The sequence below is a fragment of the Dreissena polymorpha genome, chromosome 8 (genome assembly GCF_020536995.1).
Source record: "Dreissena polymorpha isolate Duluth1 chromosome 8, UMN_Dpol_1.0, whole genome shotgun sequence".
NCBI classification, from domain to species: Eukaryota; Metazoa; Mollusca; class Bivalvia; order Myida; family Dreissenidae; genus Dreissena; species Dreissena polymorpha.
The window spans coordinates 36,994,968-37,011,447 of NC_068362.1; the positions used below are offsets into that span (position 1 = coordinate 36,994,968).

At 38.1% G+C, this 16,480-nt stretch overlaps 1 protein-coding gene across 19 annotated transcripts in view; it reads left to right on the forward strand.

Moving 5' to 3' along the window:
* Positions 1 to 16,480, forward strand: part of LOC127841135 (coatomer subunit beta'-like) — a 238,277-nt gene that overhangs the window by 44,766 nt on the left and 177,031 nt on the right. For 17 of the 19 annotated variants that reach the window (XR_008030718.1, XR_008030719.1, XM_052369731.1 and 14 more), the window contains 9 exons: positions 968 to 1,111; positions 2,295 to 2,425; positions 5,360 to 5,567; positions 6,468 to 6,578; positions 7,538 to 7,752; positions 8,995 to 9,087; positions 9,962 to 10,136; positions 12,733 to 12,879; positions 15,434 to 15,532. Coding sequence is in view for 17 of the 19 variants with exons in the window: in XM_052369731.1 (XP_052225691.1) it covers positions 968 to 1,111; positions 2,295 to 2,425; positions 5,360 to 5,567; positions 6,468 to 6,578; positions 7,538 to 7,752; positions 8,995 to 9,087; positions 9,962 to 10,136; positions 12,733 to 12,879; positions 15,434 to 15,532 (1,323 nt within the window). In the remaining 2 variants the exon portion in view is untranslated. The remainder of the gene's footprint in view (positions 1 to 967; positions 1,112 to 2,294; positions 2,426 to 5,359; positions 5,568 to 6,467; positions 6,579 to 7,537; positions 7,753 to 8,994; positions 9,088 to 9,961; positions 10,137 to 12,732; positions 12,880 to 15,433; positions 15,533 to 16,480) is intronic. The other 2 variants (XM_052369738.1, XM_052369740.1) reach the window with 1 other exon arrangement.

Below are 16,480 nucleotides of genomic sequence, written 5' to 3' on the forward strand. Positions count from 1 at the left end.
TCGCTTATTTTATAAATACTTTTGCAATATTGAAGATAGCAACTTGATATTTGGCATGCATGTGCATCTCATGGAGCTGCACATTTTGAGTGGTGAAAGGTCAAGGTCATTCTTCAAGGTCAGAGGTCAAATATATGTGGCCCAAATCGCTTATTTTATTAATTCTTTTGCAATATTGAAGATAGCAACTTGATATTTGGCATGCATGTGTATCTCATGGAGCTGCACATTTTGAGTGGTGAAAGGTCAAGGTCAAGGTCATCCTTCACAAAGTCAAGGTCATCCTTCAAGGTCAAACATCATATAGGGGGACATTGTGTTTCACAAACGCATCTTGTTATTTCTAATTCCTGTGCGCTCGCGGACCCATATATGGAAAACGGGTGGGGACAAATCTTTTATTTTTGCGCCAATGACGCAGAACACTGCCACCCCAATTTTTTTTTTTTTTTAAAGATCATCTATTAAATGAACACACACCCACATTATACCCCCCCTCTCCCTCCCCCATGCCCCCCCCCCTGTTTTACTGTCAAGCACTCGAATAGTCGAGCGTGCTGTCCTCTGACAGCTCTTATTTATGATTACGTGTGAATTAAAATCGGTATTCCATCAAATCCAACAAATTTTCTTTTTATTTTATGCTTTTTTCTCTGTTTATTTACATTGTAAAAGAGTTTCGCTGGAATAATGACGTCATTTTGTGTATTGAAATGTATTTAGGCACACCACTGGAGAAAGGGTAACTTTTCAGCGAAAGGGAAACAGCTGTTAATTATCTTCTTGAAAAAGGGGCATAAAAGAAACAGAAAATGTGTTAATGTTAGTGTAAGATCGTTTGTTATTTCACTCGTGGTCATAGAAAAAAGTGCGCCACTCATGAAAATATATTTTCTATGATCACTCTTGAAATAACAAACGATCTTACACTGACATGAACAAATATCCTCTATCTCTTGTTGTTCAGATATACTGGAGTGAGAACGGAGAGTTGGTGTGCATCTCTACAGAGGAGTCCTTCTTCATTCTCAAGTATCGCCAGGAGGCTGTAGACCAGGCGAAAAACGACAAGGAACTTGTAACAGAGGATGGCATTGAGGAGGCTTTTGACGTGAGTACAGACTGCTTTGCAGCATTAAGCATCGGAATAAAGACCCACACAAATCTTTAGAACTGAGACGCTTAAAGTCCAATTTCTTTCCTTTACAGCCCATCTTATGTTATATGTGAAAGCTTATATTGGTCTCATTCTGGGCAAACTGGGCTTAATGTATGTGCTTAAAGTGTTGTCCCAGATTAGCCTGTGCAGTCTTCACAGGCTATCTGGGACCACACTTCCCGCTTGAACTGGATTTTTGTTTATTAGAGACTTCCTTTAAAGGAAAAATTACTTAAAAGTGGAAAGTGTCATCCCTGATTAGCCTGTGGGGACTGCATGGGCTAATATGGAACCACACTTCATTCACATGCATAAAAATCCAATTTTTTTCAGAAGGCAGCTTACATCAACCTTATAAATGGTAACTCTATTAGCATTAATTACCCCTTAAAGCGCTGGAGCTGAATCCTAAAATGTACCTTCAAGACAATTGGCATTTCCATATATATTTGGCTAAATTAAGACCATAACTCTGCAGCCATTTTCTTTATTTTAATTTTTTTTTAACAACACTATTCCAGACAAAAACGGAAATCTCACAAAAAACAAATAAACGTTATTACATTTGTTTATTAAACAATTTTCAAAGAAAAATGTATTTATCCTGAAGATTTATAGCTAAGCTGTTTTTGGAGAAAACCGGAGAAATTGTCATAGCCAGCTCGTCTTGTTGTGAAGTCCGCCATAGGCGTCGTGCTAAAATATTAACATTGGCTCTAAAATTAAAGTGCTTTCACCTACAACTTTGAAACTTAATATGTAGCTGCACCTTGATGAGTTCTACATGCCACAACCTTTTTTGGGTCACTAGGTCAAAGGTCAAGGTCACTGTGACCTCTAAAAAAGGAATCAAAAATTCTTATGACAAGCTTTCATTTATTCAAAACTGCAGCTGCAGCCGAGCGTTGGCATCCGTTATGAGGTGCTCTTGTTATTAGTAAATGGGATTTCTAGCATTAAAGGTCTTTTATATACAATCATAGGAATACACATGTTATTTTTTAAAGTTTTAGAAGACTCATCTACATTTGTAACTTGAATGAAAGCCTCCTTTTCCTTTTTACGGGAACTAGTATCAGATGTTATTTGACAGTGTATTTTTGTCTAAAATAATTTACACAGATCTAACTTGTAGGTTGTTGGTGAGATCGAGGAAGTAGTGAAGACAGGAGTGTGGGTGGGGGATTGCTTCATCTACACCAACAGTGTCAACAGACTGAACTACTATGTGGGTGGAGAGATAGTCACTATAGCCCATCTAGACAGGTATGTGTACAGACATATTGAAAAAGTAGGAGACAAGTGACAAGTAAAAAAAGGAAATAAAAAACTGGTAAGTTGGAACAACATTTTTGACAAAACACCAATATGCAGATTTGTCACAGGGGTGTAAAATAACAATGGCCCGCTCGCATTGGCGACTGTATTTAGCCTTGGGGGGGATGGAATCTCCAAAAATACTCGCCCGACGTCATATCTATATCAGCCAGTGCTTTGATTAGGTAACAGGTGCTAGTCTGGTTGTCATGTTAATAAACTATGCGGTCGTTAAATAACGATAGAAATGCTGCGCTTTATGCTGGAACTGTAACCAGTCTGCAGTGCGCTGGGGTAATGTTTATTGGGACACCGTTTATATTCCCGCATTATGTTGTCGTCGAAACAAATCAACATTTGAAACTTTTTAGGAGCGAATAATTGTAAGGATAATAAAGATAGTGATACGCCAAAATCTGACCAAATAAACAAACGAAAGCTAGAACAAAGGAATAAAGAGCAGTCAAAAAGAAAACTTCAGGTATACATTTCAAACTGGATAGTTTTATTGAAAATAAAAGTGACAATTTTGACTTAATAGTTGGTGAATGATTATAGGACAATGGGTGAATAAAAGGTGAACAACTTGGTTATTTTTGGTCATTTTGTTTATTTACACAATTCAACACATGATTAATGTTTACAGACATAATTAGAATAGCCTGTCAAGTAAACAATTGATTGTTTTTAACACAAATATTAATTATGCATATTTGCTGTGAAAAATGCAGGGCAACCACAAAATCAGTATGGGCGACCTGCTTTTACAAGCTGGTGGCCCTGCAGGGCAAGTTGCTTTTAGCCAAATTTTACACGCCTGTGTCAAATACATATGTCTTGGTCGCACAGGGTTATGTACTCAGATATCCCTGCAGATATGTGCAATACATATGTCTTGGGTACAGAGTTATGTACTCAGATATCCCTGTAGAAATGTCCAATACATATGTCTTGGGTACAGAGTTATGTACTCAGATATCCCTGCAGATATGTGCAATACATATGTCTTGGGTACAGAGTTATGTACTCAGATATCCCTGCAGATATGTGCAATACAGACGTCTTGGGTACAGAGTTATGTACTCAGATATCCCTGCAGATATGTCCAATACATACGTCTTGGGTACAGAGTTATGTACTCAGATATCCCTGCAGATATGTGCAATACATATGTCTTGGGTACAGAGTTATGTACTCAGATATCCCTGCAGATATGTGCAATACATATGTCTTGGGTACAGAGTTATGTACTCAGATATCCCTGCAGATATGTCCAATACATACGTCTTGGGTACAGAGTTATGTACTCAGATATCCCTGCAGATATGTGCAATACATATGTCTTGGGTACAGAGTTATGTACTCAGATATCCCTGCAGATATGTGCAATACATATGTCTTGGGTACAGAGTTATGTACTCAGATATCCCTGCAGATATGTCCAATACATATGTCTTGGGTACAGAGTTATGTACTCAGATATCCCTGCAGATATGTGCAATACATATGTCTTGGGTACAGAGTTATGTACTCAGATATCCCTGCAGATATGTGCAATACATACGTCTTGGGTACAGGGTTATGTACTCAGATATCCCTGCAGAAATGTCCAATACATATGTCTTGGGTACAGAGTTATGTACTCAGATATCCCTGCAGATATGTGCAATACATATGTCTTGGGTACAGAGTTATGTACTCAGATATCCCTGCAGATATGTGCAATACATATGTCTTGGGTACAGAGTTATGTACTCAGATATCCCTGCAGAAATGTCCAATACATATGTCTTGGGTACAGAGTTATGTACTCAGATATCCCTGCAGATATGTGCAATACATATGTCTTGGGTACAGAGTTATGTACTCAGATATCCCTGCAGATATGTCCAATACATACGTCTTGGGTACAGAGTTATGTACTCAGATATCCCTGCAGATATGTGCAATACATATGTCTTGGGTACAGAGTTATGTACTCAGATATCCCTGCAGAAATGTCCAATACATACGTCTTGGGTACAGAGTTATGTACTCAGATATCCCTGCAGAAATGTCCAATACATATGTCTTGGGTACAGAGTTATGTACTCAGATATCCCTGCAGATATGTGCAATACATATGTCTTGGGTACAGAGTTATGTACTCAGATATCCCTGCAGATATGTCCAATACAGACGTCTTGGGTACAGAGTTATGTACTCAGAAATCACTGCAGATATGTGCAATACATATGTCTTGGGTACAGAGTTATGTACTCAGATATCCCTGCAGATATGTCCAATACAGACGTCTTGGGTACAGAGTTATGTACTCAGATATTCCTGCTCTGAGAAAATGGGTTTTAATGTATGTATGTAAAGTGTCCTCTAAAATTAGCTTGTGCAGTCCACTCAGGCTTATACAAAACAACACTTTCCTTTATGGAATTTTTCGTTACACGGAAGTCTCTATTTGATAGGAAAATCCAGCTTAGGCTGAAAGTCTCGTTCCTGATTAGCTTGAGTGGACTGCACAGGCTAATCTGGGACAATAATTTATGCACGTGAATTTAGCCCCCATTTTCACAGAGTGCGGCTCATCTTATTCCCGCAAAGTTATGTACAGTGAAAAGTATTCTTCTATTTACAAAGTAGTAGCATTGTAAGGGCCAGAAGGCATGTAAAGCATGAGTTTACATGACACCTAGAGTTGCCTTCTATTAAATCATCTTGCTGGAGGATAAATCCCTCAAACCTATATCTTGTCCCCGCTGAGTGATGTACATTCTGGGCTACATTCCCAAGATTTAAGCACATGCTTCAAGCCCCGTTTGCACAGAGCGCAAACTCCACAGGCTAATTTGGGAAAACACTGAACGCACATATGTCTTGTTCCTGCAGAGTGATGTACATTCTGGGCTACATCCCCAAGGACAATCGTCTCTACCTGGGTGACAAGGAGCTCAACGTGATCAGCTTCTCTCTCCTGCTCTCGGTGCTCGAGTACCAGACTGCCGTGATGAGGCAGGACTTTGAGACCGCAGACAAGGTGCTGCCCACTGTGCCGCGCGAACACCGGACACGTGTTGCTCACTTCCTTGAGAAACAGGTGAGCTTTGTTTTGTTTTAAAATTGGTTGGAAAATTGGTGAAATGGTGTCAAGTTTCCAGTCATGTTAGTGGACACTTTGTGTTAAACTTATTAATTTTAGCTTGATTGCAGCGAGAGCCTTAGTCTTATTGAAACACTCTCGAGTACATTTCCTGGGTACAACTGGTAATTGGTGTCTTTTTGGGAAGATTTCAAGAGCGCTGCCACAATGTGGATCAAACCCATGACCTTCCATACTACACCTTACAAGCTTTGTTTTGTGTTGTTGTCATTTGTTGTAACATTTATGGGTTCAACAGTGTCAAATTCCCTGTCATGGCACTGAACACTGCTTGATAAGTGTTTATAATCACTGAGATTTTTTTTCTGTCTTTGTGAAGCAGTCTTTAGTCCTTTAATTTGTGAAAAAAAAGTCGTGAACTTTTCAGAATTGTGAACAAATTAGTTGCTAACTTTTTGAAATTGTAAGAAATGAGTCACAAACTTTTTTAACTGTGAAAACAAATCTTAAAAATTATTAATTAGACAGAAAGTTATTCACCTGTATGAAGCAGAATATACAAGAAACATTTTTAATGTGATCTGGGATTGAAAATGAAAAAGTAAATACTTTGATCTTCTAAATTATTGTGGATTCAAAAATAAACTGGCTTCTGAACACTGAGCCACGAAGTAAATGAAAAATCATGTGCGTAAAGTATCGTCACAGAATAGCCTGTGCCTTCCGCAAAGAAATACTCAACAAAAAGCATATCACATGAATAGATAATTAAAATAATACAAAACTTACTAATTGGTTTACATCATTATTGTTATCAAGAAGCAACAAAGAAGCTCACTAGCAAGGTAATCTTTCGTGTTAACATTATACTGGAGCGTTATGTTTGCTTGTTTTCAGGGCTTCAAATCTCAGGCGCTGGCAGTGACCTGTGACCCGGAGCACAAGTTTGAGTTGTCTGTGCAGCTGGGCGACCTCAAGATTGCCTACCAGATTGCTAAAGAACTAGAGGTGGGTGCCATGGTAACTTTTGTGCTAATATACGTGAGGCTTGCTATAAATGACAGTATATAAAAAACTCTGGCATCCAAAGTGTTGAAATTTTAGGCTGTTATAAGGCCCTAGTATATATATTTTACCCAAACAAGTTCTATCTAGTTCTATAAGTTAAACCATAGTAAATTTAATACTGAAAACTTTTTGATTCTCAATTTTTAGTATTTGTAAGCAAAAAACACCATCAATTTTTATGCCCCGGATCGAAAGATCGGGGGTATATTGTTTTTGGCCTGTCCGTCTGTCTGTTTGTCATTCATTTTGTGTGTCCCAAAACTTTGGTTAAAGTTTTGCAATAACTTTTGCATTATTGAAGATGGCAACTTGAGATTTGGCATGCATGTGTATCTCATGGAGCTGCACATTTTGAGTGGTGAAAGGTCAAGGTCATCCTTCAAGGTCAAAGGTCAAATATATGGCTTCAAAGCGGCACAATAGGGGGCATTGTGTTTCTGACAAACACATCTCTTGTTCCCAATGCAAAGGGCCCAATCCCCATGTCAAAGTTAAAAAAACAACAACTGCTTACATGAGGCTTTCTTATAGAACTATAGCATCTTATGAAGAAATCGTTTTTCCCAAAAGTCAGTGAAAGCAACTAGTAGAGATGGCAATACAGAAGTGTGAGTTCTTGGACTTGATATATGTGCGTAAAGTGTCGTCCCAGATAAGCCTGTGCAGTCTGCAAGGGCTAATCCAAAACAACACTTTCCTCTTTTATGTGATCAACAGTGTATCAAACCTTTCACAGTGAAGTGGAAGCAACTAAACTAGATGACAATACAATAGTGAGAGTAAGGGTTTAATGCATGTGCAAAAAGTGTTGGCCCAGTTTAGCCTGTGCTGTCTGCACAGGCTAGTCAAGAACCACACTTTCCACTTGCATGTTATCAAAAGCGTTACATACCTTGCAGGGAGAACACAAGTGGAAGCAACTAGCTGAGATGGCCATACAGAAGTGTGAGTTTGGCCTGGCATTGGAGTGTCTGCACCAGGCGCAGGACTTTGGGGGGCTCTTGTTGCTAGCCAGCTCAGCGGGGAATGCAGAAATGTTGGCGAAACTTGGCGACTCTGCTGAGAAGGCGGGTCATAATAACGTGGCGTTCCTGTCGCATTTTGTGCTAGGAAGGTATGTAGAGGTTTTTACACTGTGAGTGATCATAGGTCAAGAATAGGTTTAGTTTAATCCAATTCTTAAAGCACTATTACATGGAAAGCCCTGGGCTTATGTAGACCGTTGTGAAGAACTATTACAAGTACTTGGTGCCCTTTTGGAAAGATCCCAAGAAAGCCTCCACTGGGGATTAGCTCTGGATCACCTGTTTGCAATGCGGATAACATAGCCTTTACATAATTGGGATCTCTCTTAACGTTCGAACTGTCTTCGTGACAAAGAGTTCAAACTTCACTGACAGCCGAGTGTGAAATATGTTTTAAATAATATACTCTTACATTTAAGAATTTAGCCTTGTTCATGAAGAAATGGGCTTAACGCATGCATGTAAAGTGTTGTCCCTGTGCGGACTGTCATTAAATGCTAGCCTAACAGACTTTTGTATGAAATTTCCAGTTTATAGGAAGTATTTTCTAAACCAAAATCCAGTTAGGAGGAAAGTATCGTCCCTGATAAGCCTGTGTGGACTGCACAGGCTCATTTTGAACGACACTACGTGCTTGCATTTAGCCCATTTTTCACAGACGGAGGCTTGTTAAGTGTACATCTTAGAGTCCACGTAGCAATGCTCAGAAAAAGAGTTAAGCTCCCACTGACAACTGTGTGTGAATGGAAAGGAAATTTATTGTTAGATAGGAAAATTTGTATAACGCCTTTACAAGTAACTGTAAGCATAACTTTGTTAGTCCCCTACCAGTGAAACTGGAGGGGACTTATGGTTTGCGCTCTGTGTGTCTGTGAGTCTGTCAGTCCGTCACACTTTTCTGGATCCTGCGATAACTTCAAAAGTTCTTCATATTTTTTCATGAAACTTGAAACATGGACAGATGGCAATATTTCATTTCATTTTGTTACTACGTCAAGAATTGTGGTTGCTATGGCAACAAATAGATTAGAAATATTGCTGAAAATGGTTGTTTTTCACAGGTAGGGGACTTTGTTTTGCTTGGCAATAGTCTTGTTTTATTTTATATGAACAAAGGATTTCAATTGGTCTTAGGGCCAACCCTTCTGTTTCGGGAATAATATTTCGGAAAAAAATAAGTTTTGATTTTCAAGAAATCAGAAGGTTGACAAAGAGTTAAGGATGTCGTAGACAGCCTATTGGGCATCTCAAAGTTGTAATACAGATACCATTGCAATTACATCATTATGATGACATCCAAGGGCCTTGATTATATGACTATATCATTTCAGACTGGAGAATGCCCTAGAAGTGTTGGTAAACACTGGCAGGCTTCCTGAGGCAGCTTTCTTTGCCAGAACTTACCTGCCCAGTCAAGTATCCAGGTAGTAATGCGATGCTAAATATCGTGTTGCATAGACATTTAGCTTTTTTGAGTATTTTGCTTTAACCCTGTACCACTCATTTACACACATTGAAAGGTTTTCAGTCCCTTAGAAAATCAAATTAATTAAAATACCTTTGTAACTAGATACAGGTTTTAAAGGCTTTATTTCCAATCCTAAGATAATGATTTGCAGCAAACAGCATAAAATCTGAACAGACTGAGTGACTTGCAGGCTGCTCTTGTTTTATGCGGGTTGCATATAGCTATTTCCACTTTGCTTGTAAGCGGATAATGGTTAATATTTCTCTTACAACTTAGGGGGACATCTTGTTTTGTGGTCCAGACATCAGTCTTGTTTGTCCACCATCACACTTGCTCTCCGATCAATATCATGGAAATGATTGATTGCAGAGCTTTCATATTTTACTTGGTCATTGGTCTTGGTGGCTTATTCACATATTTTGGATACTTTATTGTTGAATACATTGTTTGTCTGTAAATCATAGACCAAGTAATAAGGGACGACTTTCCACTTTCATTGAGTATTTCAACTCCCATCCTATATGATCCCCACACCATCTTATATATGGGCCGTGCTATGTGAATAGGGGGTTAAATGCAGGTGCGTAAAGTGTTGTCCCAGATTAGCCTGTACAGTCTGCACAGGCTAATTAGGGGCGACACTTTCGGCTTAAACTCGATTTTTGCTAAGAAGAGACTTTCTTGAAACGAAAAATATCATGAAAGCGGAAAGTGTTTACCCTTTTTAGCTTACCCTGTGTGGACTGTACAGGCTTATCTTGGACGACACTTTAAGCACATGCATTAAACCCAAGCCCCCTTTATCACACCATCCTGTCTGCTGTCCACAGGGTGGTAAAGCTGTGGCGGGAGTCCCTGGGGAACATGAAGGCTGCAAGCTCCCTGGCCGACCCCCGGGAGTATGAGAACCTGTTCCCAGGCTTCAATGACACGGTCAAGTGTGAACAGTACCTCAAACCACAGAGGATGAGACGGTACCCGGCCAGGACCTACCCACAGGCACCGGTATGTGGGCTTGTGAAGTTATTAAGAATATTTGTATGCCCCCAGATCGAATGATCGGGGGCATATTGTTTTTGGCCTGTCTGTCTGTTATTCCGTCATTCTGTCCCAAAACTTAAACCTTGGTTAAAGTTTTGCAATAACTTTTGAAATATTGAACACAGCAACTTGATATTTGGCATGCATGTGTATCTCATGGAGCTGCACATTTTGAGTTGTGAAAGGTCAAGGTCATCCTTCAAGGTCAAAGGTCAAAAAAAATAAATTTAAGCGGTGCATTAGGGGGCATTGTGTTTCTGACAAACACATCTCTTGTTTGCATATTTTTTTCCAACATTTAAAAGTCAAAAATAAAAGTGGCAAAAAACACGGAGTGTCGAAAAACATTGAGTCCAAAAATATTGTTTGAAAACATGGTCTCATCTCAAAATCGTAGTGTCTGCAAAGCAGGGGTGTGATTTTTCCTCCTGTCAGATGATTTCCTCCTATTCAATGGCAAACTTACTTTACAAATAGTTATTTACCTACCTTGATCTTTATGCAAATGAAGAGTTTTGTTGAATCCTGTAAGGGGAGTAGGGCATTTTTCTCCCCTGAGATGGTTCTGAAATCCCAACCCTGAGTTATTATACCCCCACTAAACAAAGTTTAGGGGGATATATAGGAGTGAGCTTGTCTGTCGGTCTGTCTGTCGGTCGGTCGGTCTGTGTCCGCTCTCTACTTCAAGTAGTTTTCATCAGATCTTCACCAAACTTGGTCAGAAGTTGTATCTAGGTGATGTCTAGGCCAAGTTCGAGCATGGGTCATGGCAGGTCAAAAACTAGGGCACAGGGTCACTTAGTGCGTTTTAAACATTGAGCTTGGTGTCTGCTCTCCAATTCAAGTAGTTTTCATCCGATCTTCACCAAACTTGGTCAGAAGTTGTATCTAGATGATGTCTAGGTCAAGTTTGAATATGGGTCATGCCGGGTCAAAAACTAGGTCACTGGGTCACTTAGTACGTTTTACACATTCTGCATGATGTCTGCTCTCTAATTTAAGTAGTTTTCATCCGATCTTCACCACACTTGGTCAGAAGTTGTATCTAGATGATGTGTAGGTCAAGTTCGAAGATGGGCCATGCAGGGTCAAAAATCAGGTCACGGGGTCACTTAGTGTGTTTTAAACATTGAGCATGGTGTCCGCTGTTTTTGTGAAGACAACATGCAAAATATTCTGTGTCAATGTGGCATGTGGGGGTATTCGTCACGTCTGTGACAAAGGTCTAGTTGTGATCTGTATTTGCAAGGACTCTTGGAAAAATTAGCTTAATGCATGTGCATCTCAGAAAATACTTTCCTCTAAGAGTTGGTTTTTGGTTGACAAGAGGCTGTCTTTAAATGAAAAAAAAAATCAATAATAGCAGAATGTATTGTCTCTGATAAGGTTGTGTACGCTGCATAGACTAATCTGGGAACAGGCGCACAAGCATTAGCCAGCTCGTCGTCCGGCGTTTGCCATCCGCCGTCCACGTGCTAAAACCTTAATATTGGCTCTCAAATCAAAGTTTTTCCACCTACAACTTTTAAACTTCTTATGTAGCTGCACCTTGATGAGTTCTACACGCCACACCCATTTTTGGGTCACTAGGTCAAAGGTCAAGGTCACTGTGACCTCTAATATAAAACTTAAACATAGGGCCTTAAATCAAAGTGCTTCCACCTACAACTTTGAAACTTAATATGTAGATGCACCTTGATGATTTCTACACGCCACACCCAATTTTGGGTCACTAGGTCAAAAGTCAAGGTCAATGTGTTTTATTTATTTACAACTGCACCCACAGCCGAGCGTTGGCACCCGCTATGCGGTGCTCTTGTTTTCCAACTCTTCGTTCATTAGTCGTTTGTTTGTTTGGAGCAATTGTATAGCTTGCTATTTGGTTTTGTGTCAGGAGGGTTAATTGATTAGCAAACAATTTATAAAATTGTAAGGTTAGCTTTAAATAACAACATCTGTATGAAACCATAGGTCAAAATTTTCTTTTCTGAATATGCACTTAAATCATGAGAATAAACCTAAAATACAGAATTATTTTGCCTATGTTATAAAATGTCCATAAAAACGGGCCTGGAAACATGCAGTGACCAAAAACAGGTATTAACTAAAAAAAAACTGTCCAAATAGACAGTGTCCAAAATCATAGTTTCTGAAAAAAGAGTGGCCATAAACATGGAGTGGCCAAAAAAATGGAGTTTCAAAAAGCATAGTGACCAAAAGTATTGCCTGAAAACATGGTCTCTGTTTCCTAGTCATAGTGTTTTAGAACACATAAGTTCCAAACTTACAGTGCCATGTCTGAAACAAAGCGTGTCAGGAAACAGTGTGTTCAACTGGGTAGTGTCCAAAAATATACATTGTCTGAAAACATGGATTGTCCAAAAAATAGGGTTTGAAATCCTGGATGGGCCAAAATATGGTCTGAAAACATGGATTGTCCAAAAATAGTATCAGAAAACATGGATTGTCAAACATATTGTCTGTAAACATTGAGTGTCCTAAAATAGTGTACATAAACATGGATTGTCCAAAAAATAATTATTCACTATTTTTCTTGCAGGCCAATGTGGAACGTCGCCCACTTGAAGAGATGGCAGCTGCAGAAGAGAAGGGAGCCTTCAGTTACCAGCCTCCAAGGACTGATGATGATGATGAGGAGGAGGAGCAGTTTCAAGAGGCAGCTGAGTCACAGCCTGCAAGAACACAGGTGAGTGAGAGATACAGGGCTTCCCTGGCTCAATTTTCTGTAGCCAAATTTACAGTAGAACAACAGATTATTAACATTTTATCAGTATAACAGGGATTTGTGAAGAAAAGGTAATAGCAAAAAGGAAATCTCTTGAGCCAGTCTTATGTGTAGCCTTTTGCTAATTAGGTGAATGGCAGAGTAGGCCCTGAGATTAGTGCCTAGTTACACCCTTCATATACATGCCCTTGAACATCTTCTACATTCTTATTAATATAGTCATCCTCTATGATGTACTTGGTTCCATATTGGCTGTTTTATGTTCTCCAGAAATACTTTTATTTTCAAATGGAATATATGTAAAATCATAAATATTCTTGGGGCACCTCGTTCTGGGAAAACAGGGCTAAATGCATCTGTGTAAAGTTTCGTTCCAGATAAAACTGTGCAGTCGGCACAGGCTTATCTGCGACAACACTTTCTGTTGTAATTATTTGTTTTGCTTAAACAGTCTTTTTTTAAAATAAAAAATCAAATCTAGGCGGAAAGTGTCCTCTTATTAGCCTGTGTGGACTGCAGAGGCTGATGTCTGACAATACTTTACGCCATACACTAAAGTCCCCGTTCGCAGTATAGATCGTTGTTTTGCATATAAATCGTATAGCAAGAAATAAACTTTACATAAATTCATTGAAATACATGTATATTTTTTATCGATGTTGACATTCAAAACCTAGAATAATATATAAATGATCATAAATATATGCAATAGGCAAAACTCATTTGCAGCGTTGCGAGTTATGCAAATTATATTCATATTTAGCTTTCGCTAAACATTATTACATGTAGCATATGGAAGATAAATACATAGATTTAGCAAAAACGTAGCGTTGCAACTCAGTTTCCATCTGTAACAGATGTATTTGCGTTTGTTCTTACCATCTCTCTGCTAAATTCGCCGGTATTCGCAATTTTGTTTGTTTAGGTTTGAATTAACGTGTCGAATCCTGAATATTAATTAGGTCATTTTCGTACTTTACCGTACTCGACCCCAAAATAAAAATCGCTATATTGTTTGTTTTCAACCGATTTCAACCGGATTTTCAGTGATATCCTCAACAAAAATACGTTTTCTTACGATTCTGCCCATATATATCTCCCCGAACGGGCACTTTAATCCCTGTTTTGCCAGAGCGAGGTTCATATGGATGTTATTCAGTTGGTTAAGCAAAGGACTTTCATTCTGACTGAACTGTTTACCCTGGCCACAAATGTCATGTTGGGATTTTGTTCCCTAAATTAATCTATACAAACACTTCTTCTGTGAAAGGGATATCAGTGTAACCATGTATAACCTTTCTCAGGATTTAAGATTGTTAGGTCACAGTCACATGTGCATTGAAATGCTGGTTACCAGCTGAAATGAACAAATTTTAAGTTAGTAAAAACTGTATGGGGTAACTGAGAGCCTATGTTAAAATAAAATACACATATTATAATGTAGGCAAAAAAGCAAATGAAGAGTTTCTAGATAGCAATGTAATATGTGTTTTTAAAGAAATGTAAAAGGTTCTTCAAGATATAATATATGTACCTCTGATTATTGTCATCCTATGTAATACATATACTTGTTTCCTTATTGGCTGTTTCATGTACTCAAGAAATAATGTTTCTTTTAAAGAGAAATACTGTAAAACCGTTATAAACTGTGGGACAATTAATAACTATTCTTTTAATTTCAATAAAATTAGGAATCCACCAAGTTGTCATGTTTGCAAACCCACACAATATTATGCCAAGGAATCTAACTGGTTTTACGGTATATTTCTATACATACCAGCTTTGACAAATTGACATATTGATAAAGAATTTAGTACCAAAACCTATTAAAATCAGTCTTTTTTATCAACAATAATCACCAAGGATAAACTGCGTTTTCATGGCTCATTTCACAGGCACAATATTAATTAAACAACTGTCAAAAAACTTTTGAGTGTGCTGTCAATTTGTTTAAACCATGTGTGTGCATTATATATCGACCAATTCAGACTAAGCAGGGATGCTGTGTATCCATTCTATACCATGTATATGTGTACATGTATGCAACATTTATTCCAGAGTTTATATTTCATTCAACTTGTATTCACTGCTCATTTATCATCATTTCCATGCAATCCTTTCTATGCTATTGTTTCTTTTTAATATAAACAATCATTACATCCATAATTAATACATTAATTGAGCACTCCAGCTTATATCAGATGATAATTGGCACAATGATATAAGAAACATATCAAAGAAGGTCTTGGAAAAACACACACACACTCAAAGTGTCAGTTTATCAACATTTTTCCCCAAATCCCTAATTTCTTGGTGAAATATGCACCAAAATTCATGACAATATGGACGACTCGAATTGAAACCAGGCTTACCAAAAAACTCTGTTGATGACAGTTTGCGTACAGGTAGTTGGTGAACGCCCCATTTATCAACTGTAGTTGAGAACACTTTTGGCTCATGTCACATATCTCAAAACCCATCGTTTGATCATCCATGTACCCATTCCCCTATCCAGGATCCCGATATAGACTGGAACTCAAAACCATCAGAAGAGGATATTACGTCTGGACAGAAATCAAGTGAACCAGTCCCAGAACTTAACATAGAAGCTGAGGTACACAGTCCATTATGTATGGGTGACAAGTCATTAGAGTTGTGGCATGCCAGTTAAGATTTGAGCTTGTTTTGGGAAAATGGGGCTTATTGCGTCTTTGTACAGTGTTGTCCCAGATTAGTCTGTGCAGTCAGGGCCCTCAATCTATCAAATCTGACGCCGAATTTCGGCTGCAGTCCCCCACCTGGAAGGTATATTTTTTCCCCCCAAAACAGATTTTTTCCCCCTCAGAAAATGTTAAAAAAATCACAAAAAAGTTTTTTTCTGTTATAAAATCCGCATCCGAATTTAATGTCCGAAATTTACGCAACTGTGGAAAGCGTCTGAATCGTTCAGAACTGTTATTTTTGTTAATGTTTTGTTTCATCGACATTTATTCTAATCAATAAAAGCTTTATTAAAAACACAGTCTTTAGTTTTCAAAGAATATTTATTTGTACAATAATTTGCAGATAAAGACAAAAGCTTTTTCTGTTACAAAATCCGCATCCGAATTTTATGTCCGAAATTTACGCAACTGCGGAAAGCGTCTGAATCGTTCAGAACTGTTATTTTTGTTAAAGTTTTGTTTCATTTACATTTATTCTAGTCAATAAATGCTTTATTCAAAATGCAGTCTTTAGTTTTCAAAGAATATTTATTTGTACAGTAATATACAGATAAAGACAATCTGGATTAAACATCTTGTTAAGAACTATATCTGAAAGTTAGTACTATGTCGTCATGCATTTCACACTGCTGATACCTGAAAATAATGACATTCTCATTAAGTTAAATATTCAATTAAGTGTTGTGGTAAGAAAAAAAGCCTACCTACCGACCCACATTTAAATTAGATTACTGTTATGTAGATTGAGTAAAAGTCCACCTTTCTGTTTATAGACAGTCACATATATAGAAATATATATTTATAACAGTTAAACACAGTTGTTGTTTTTTTATAAAAAT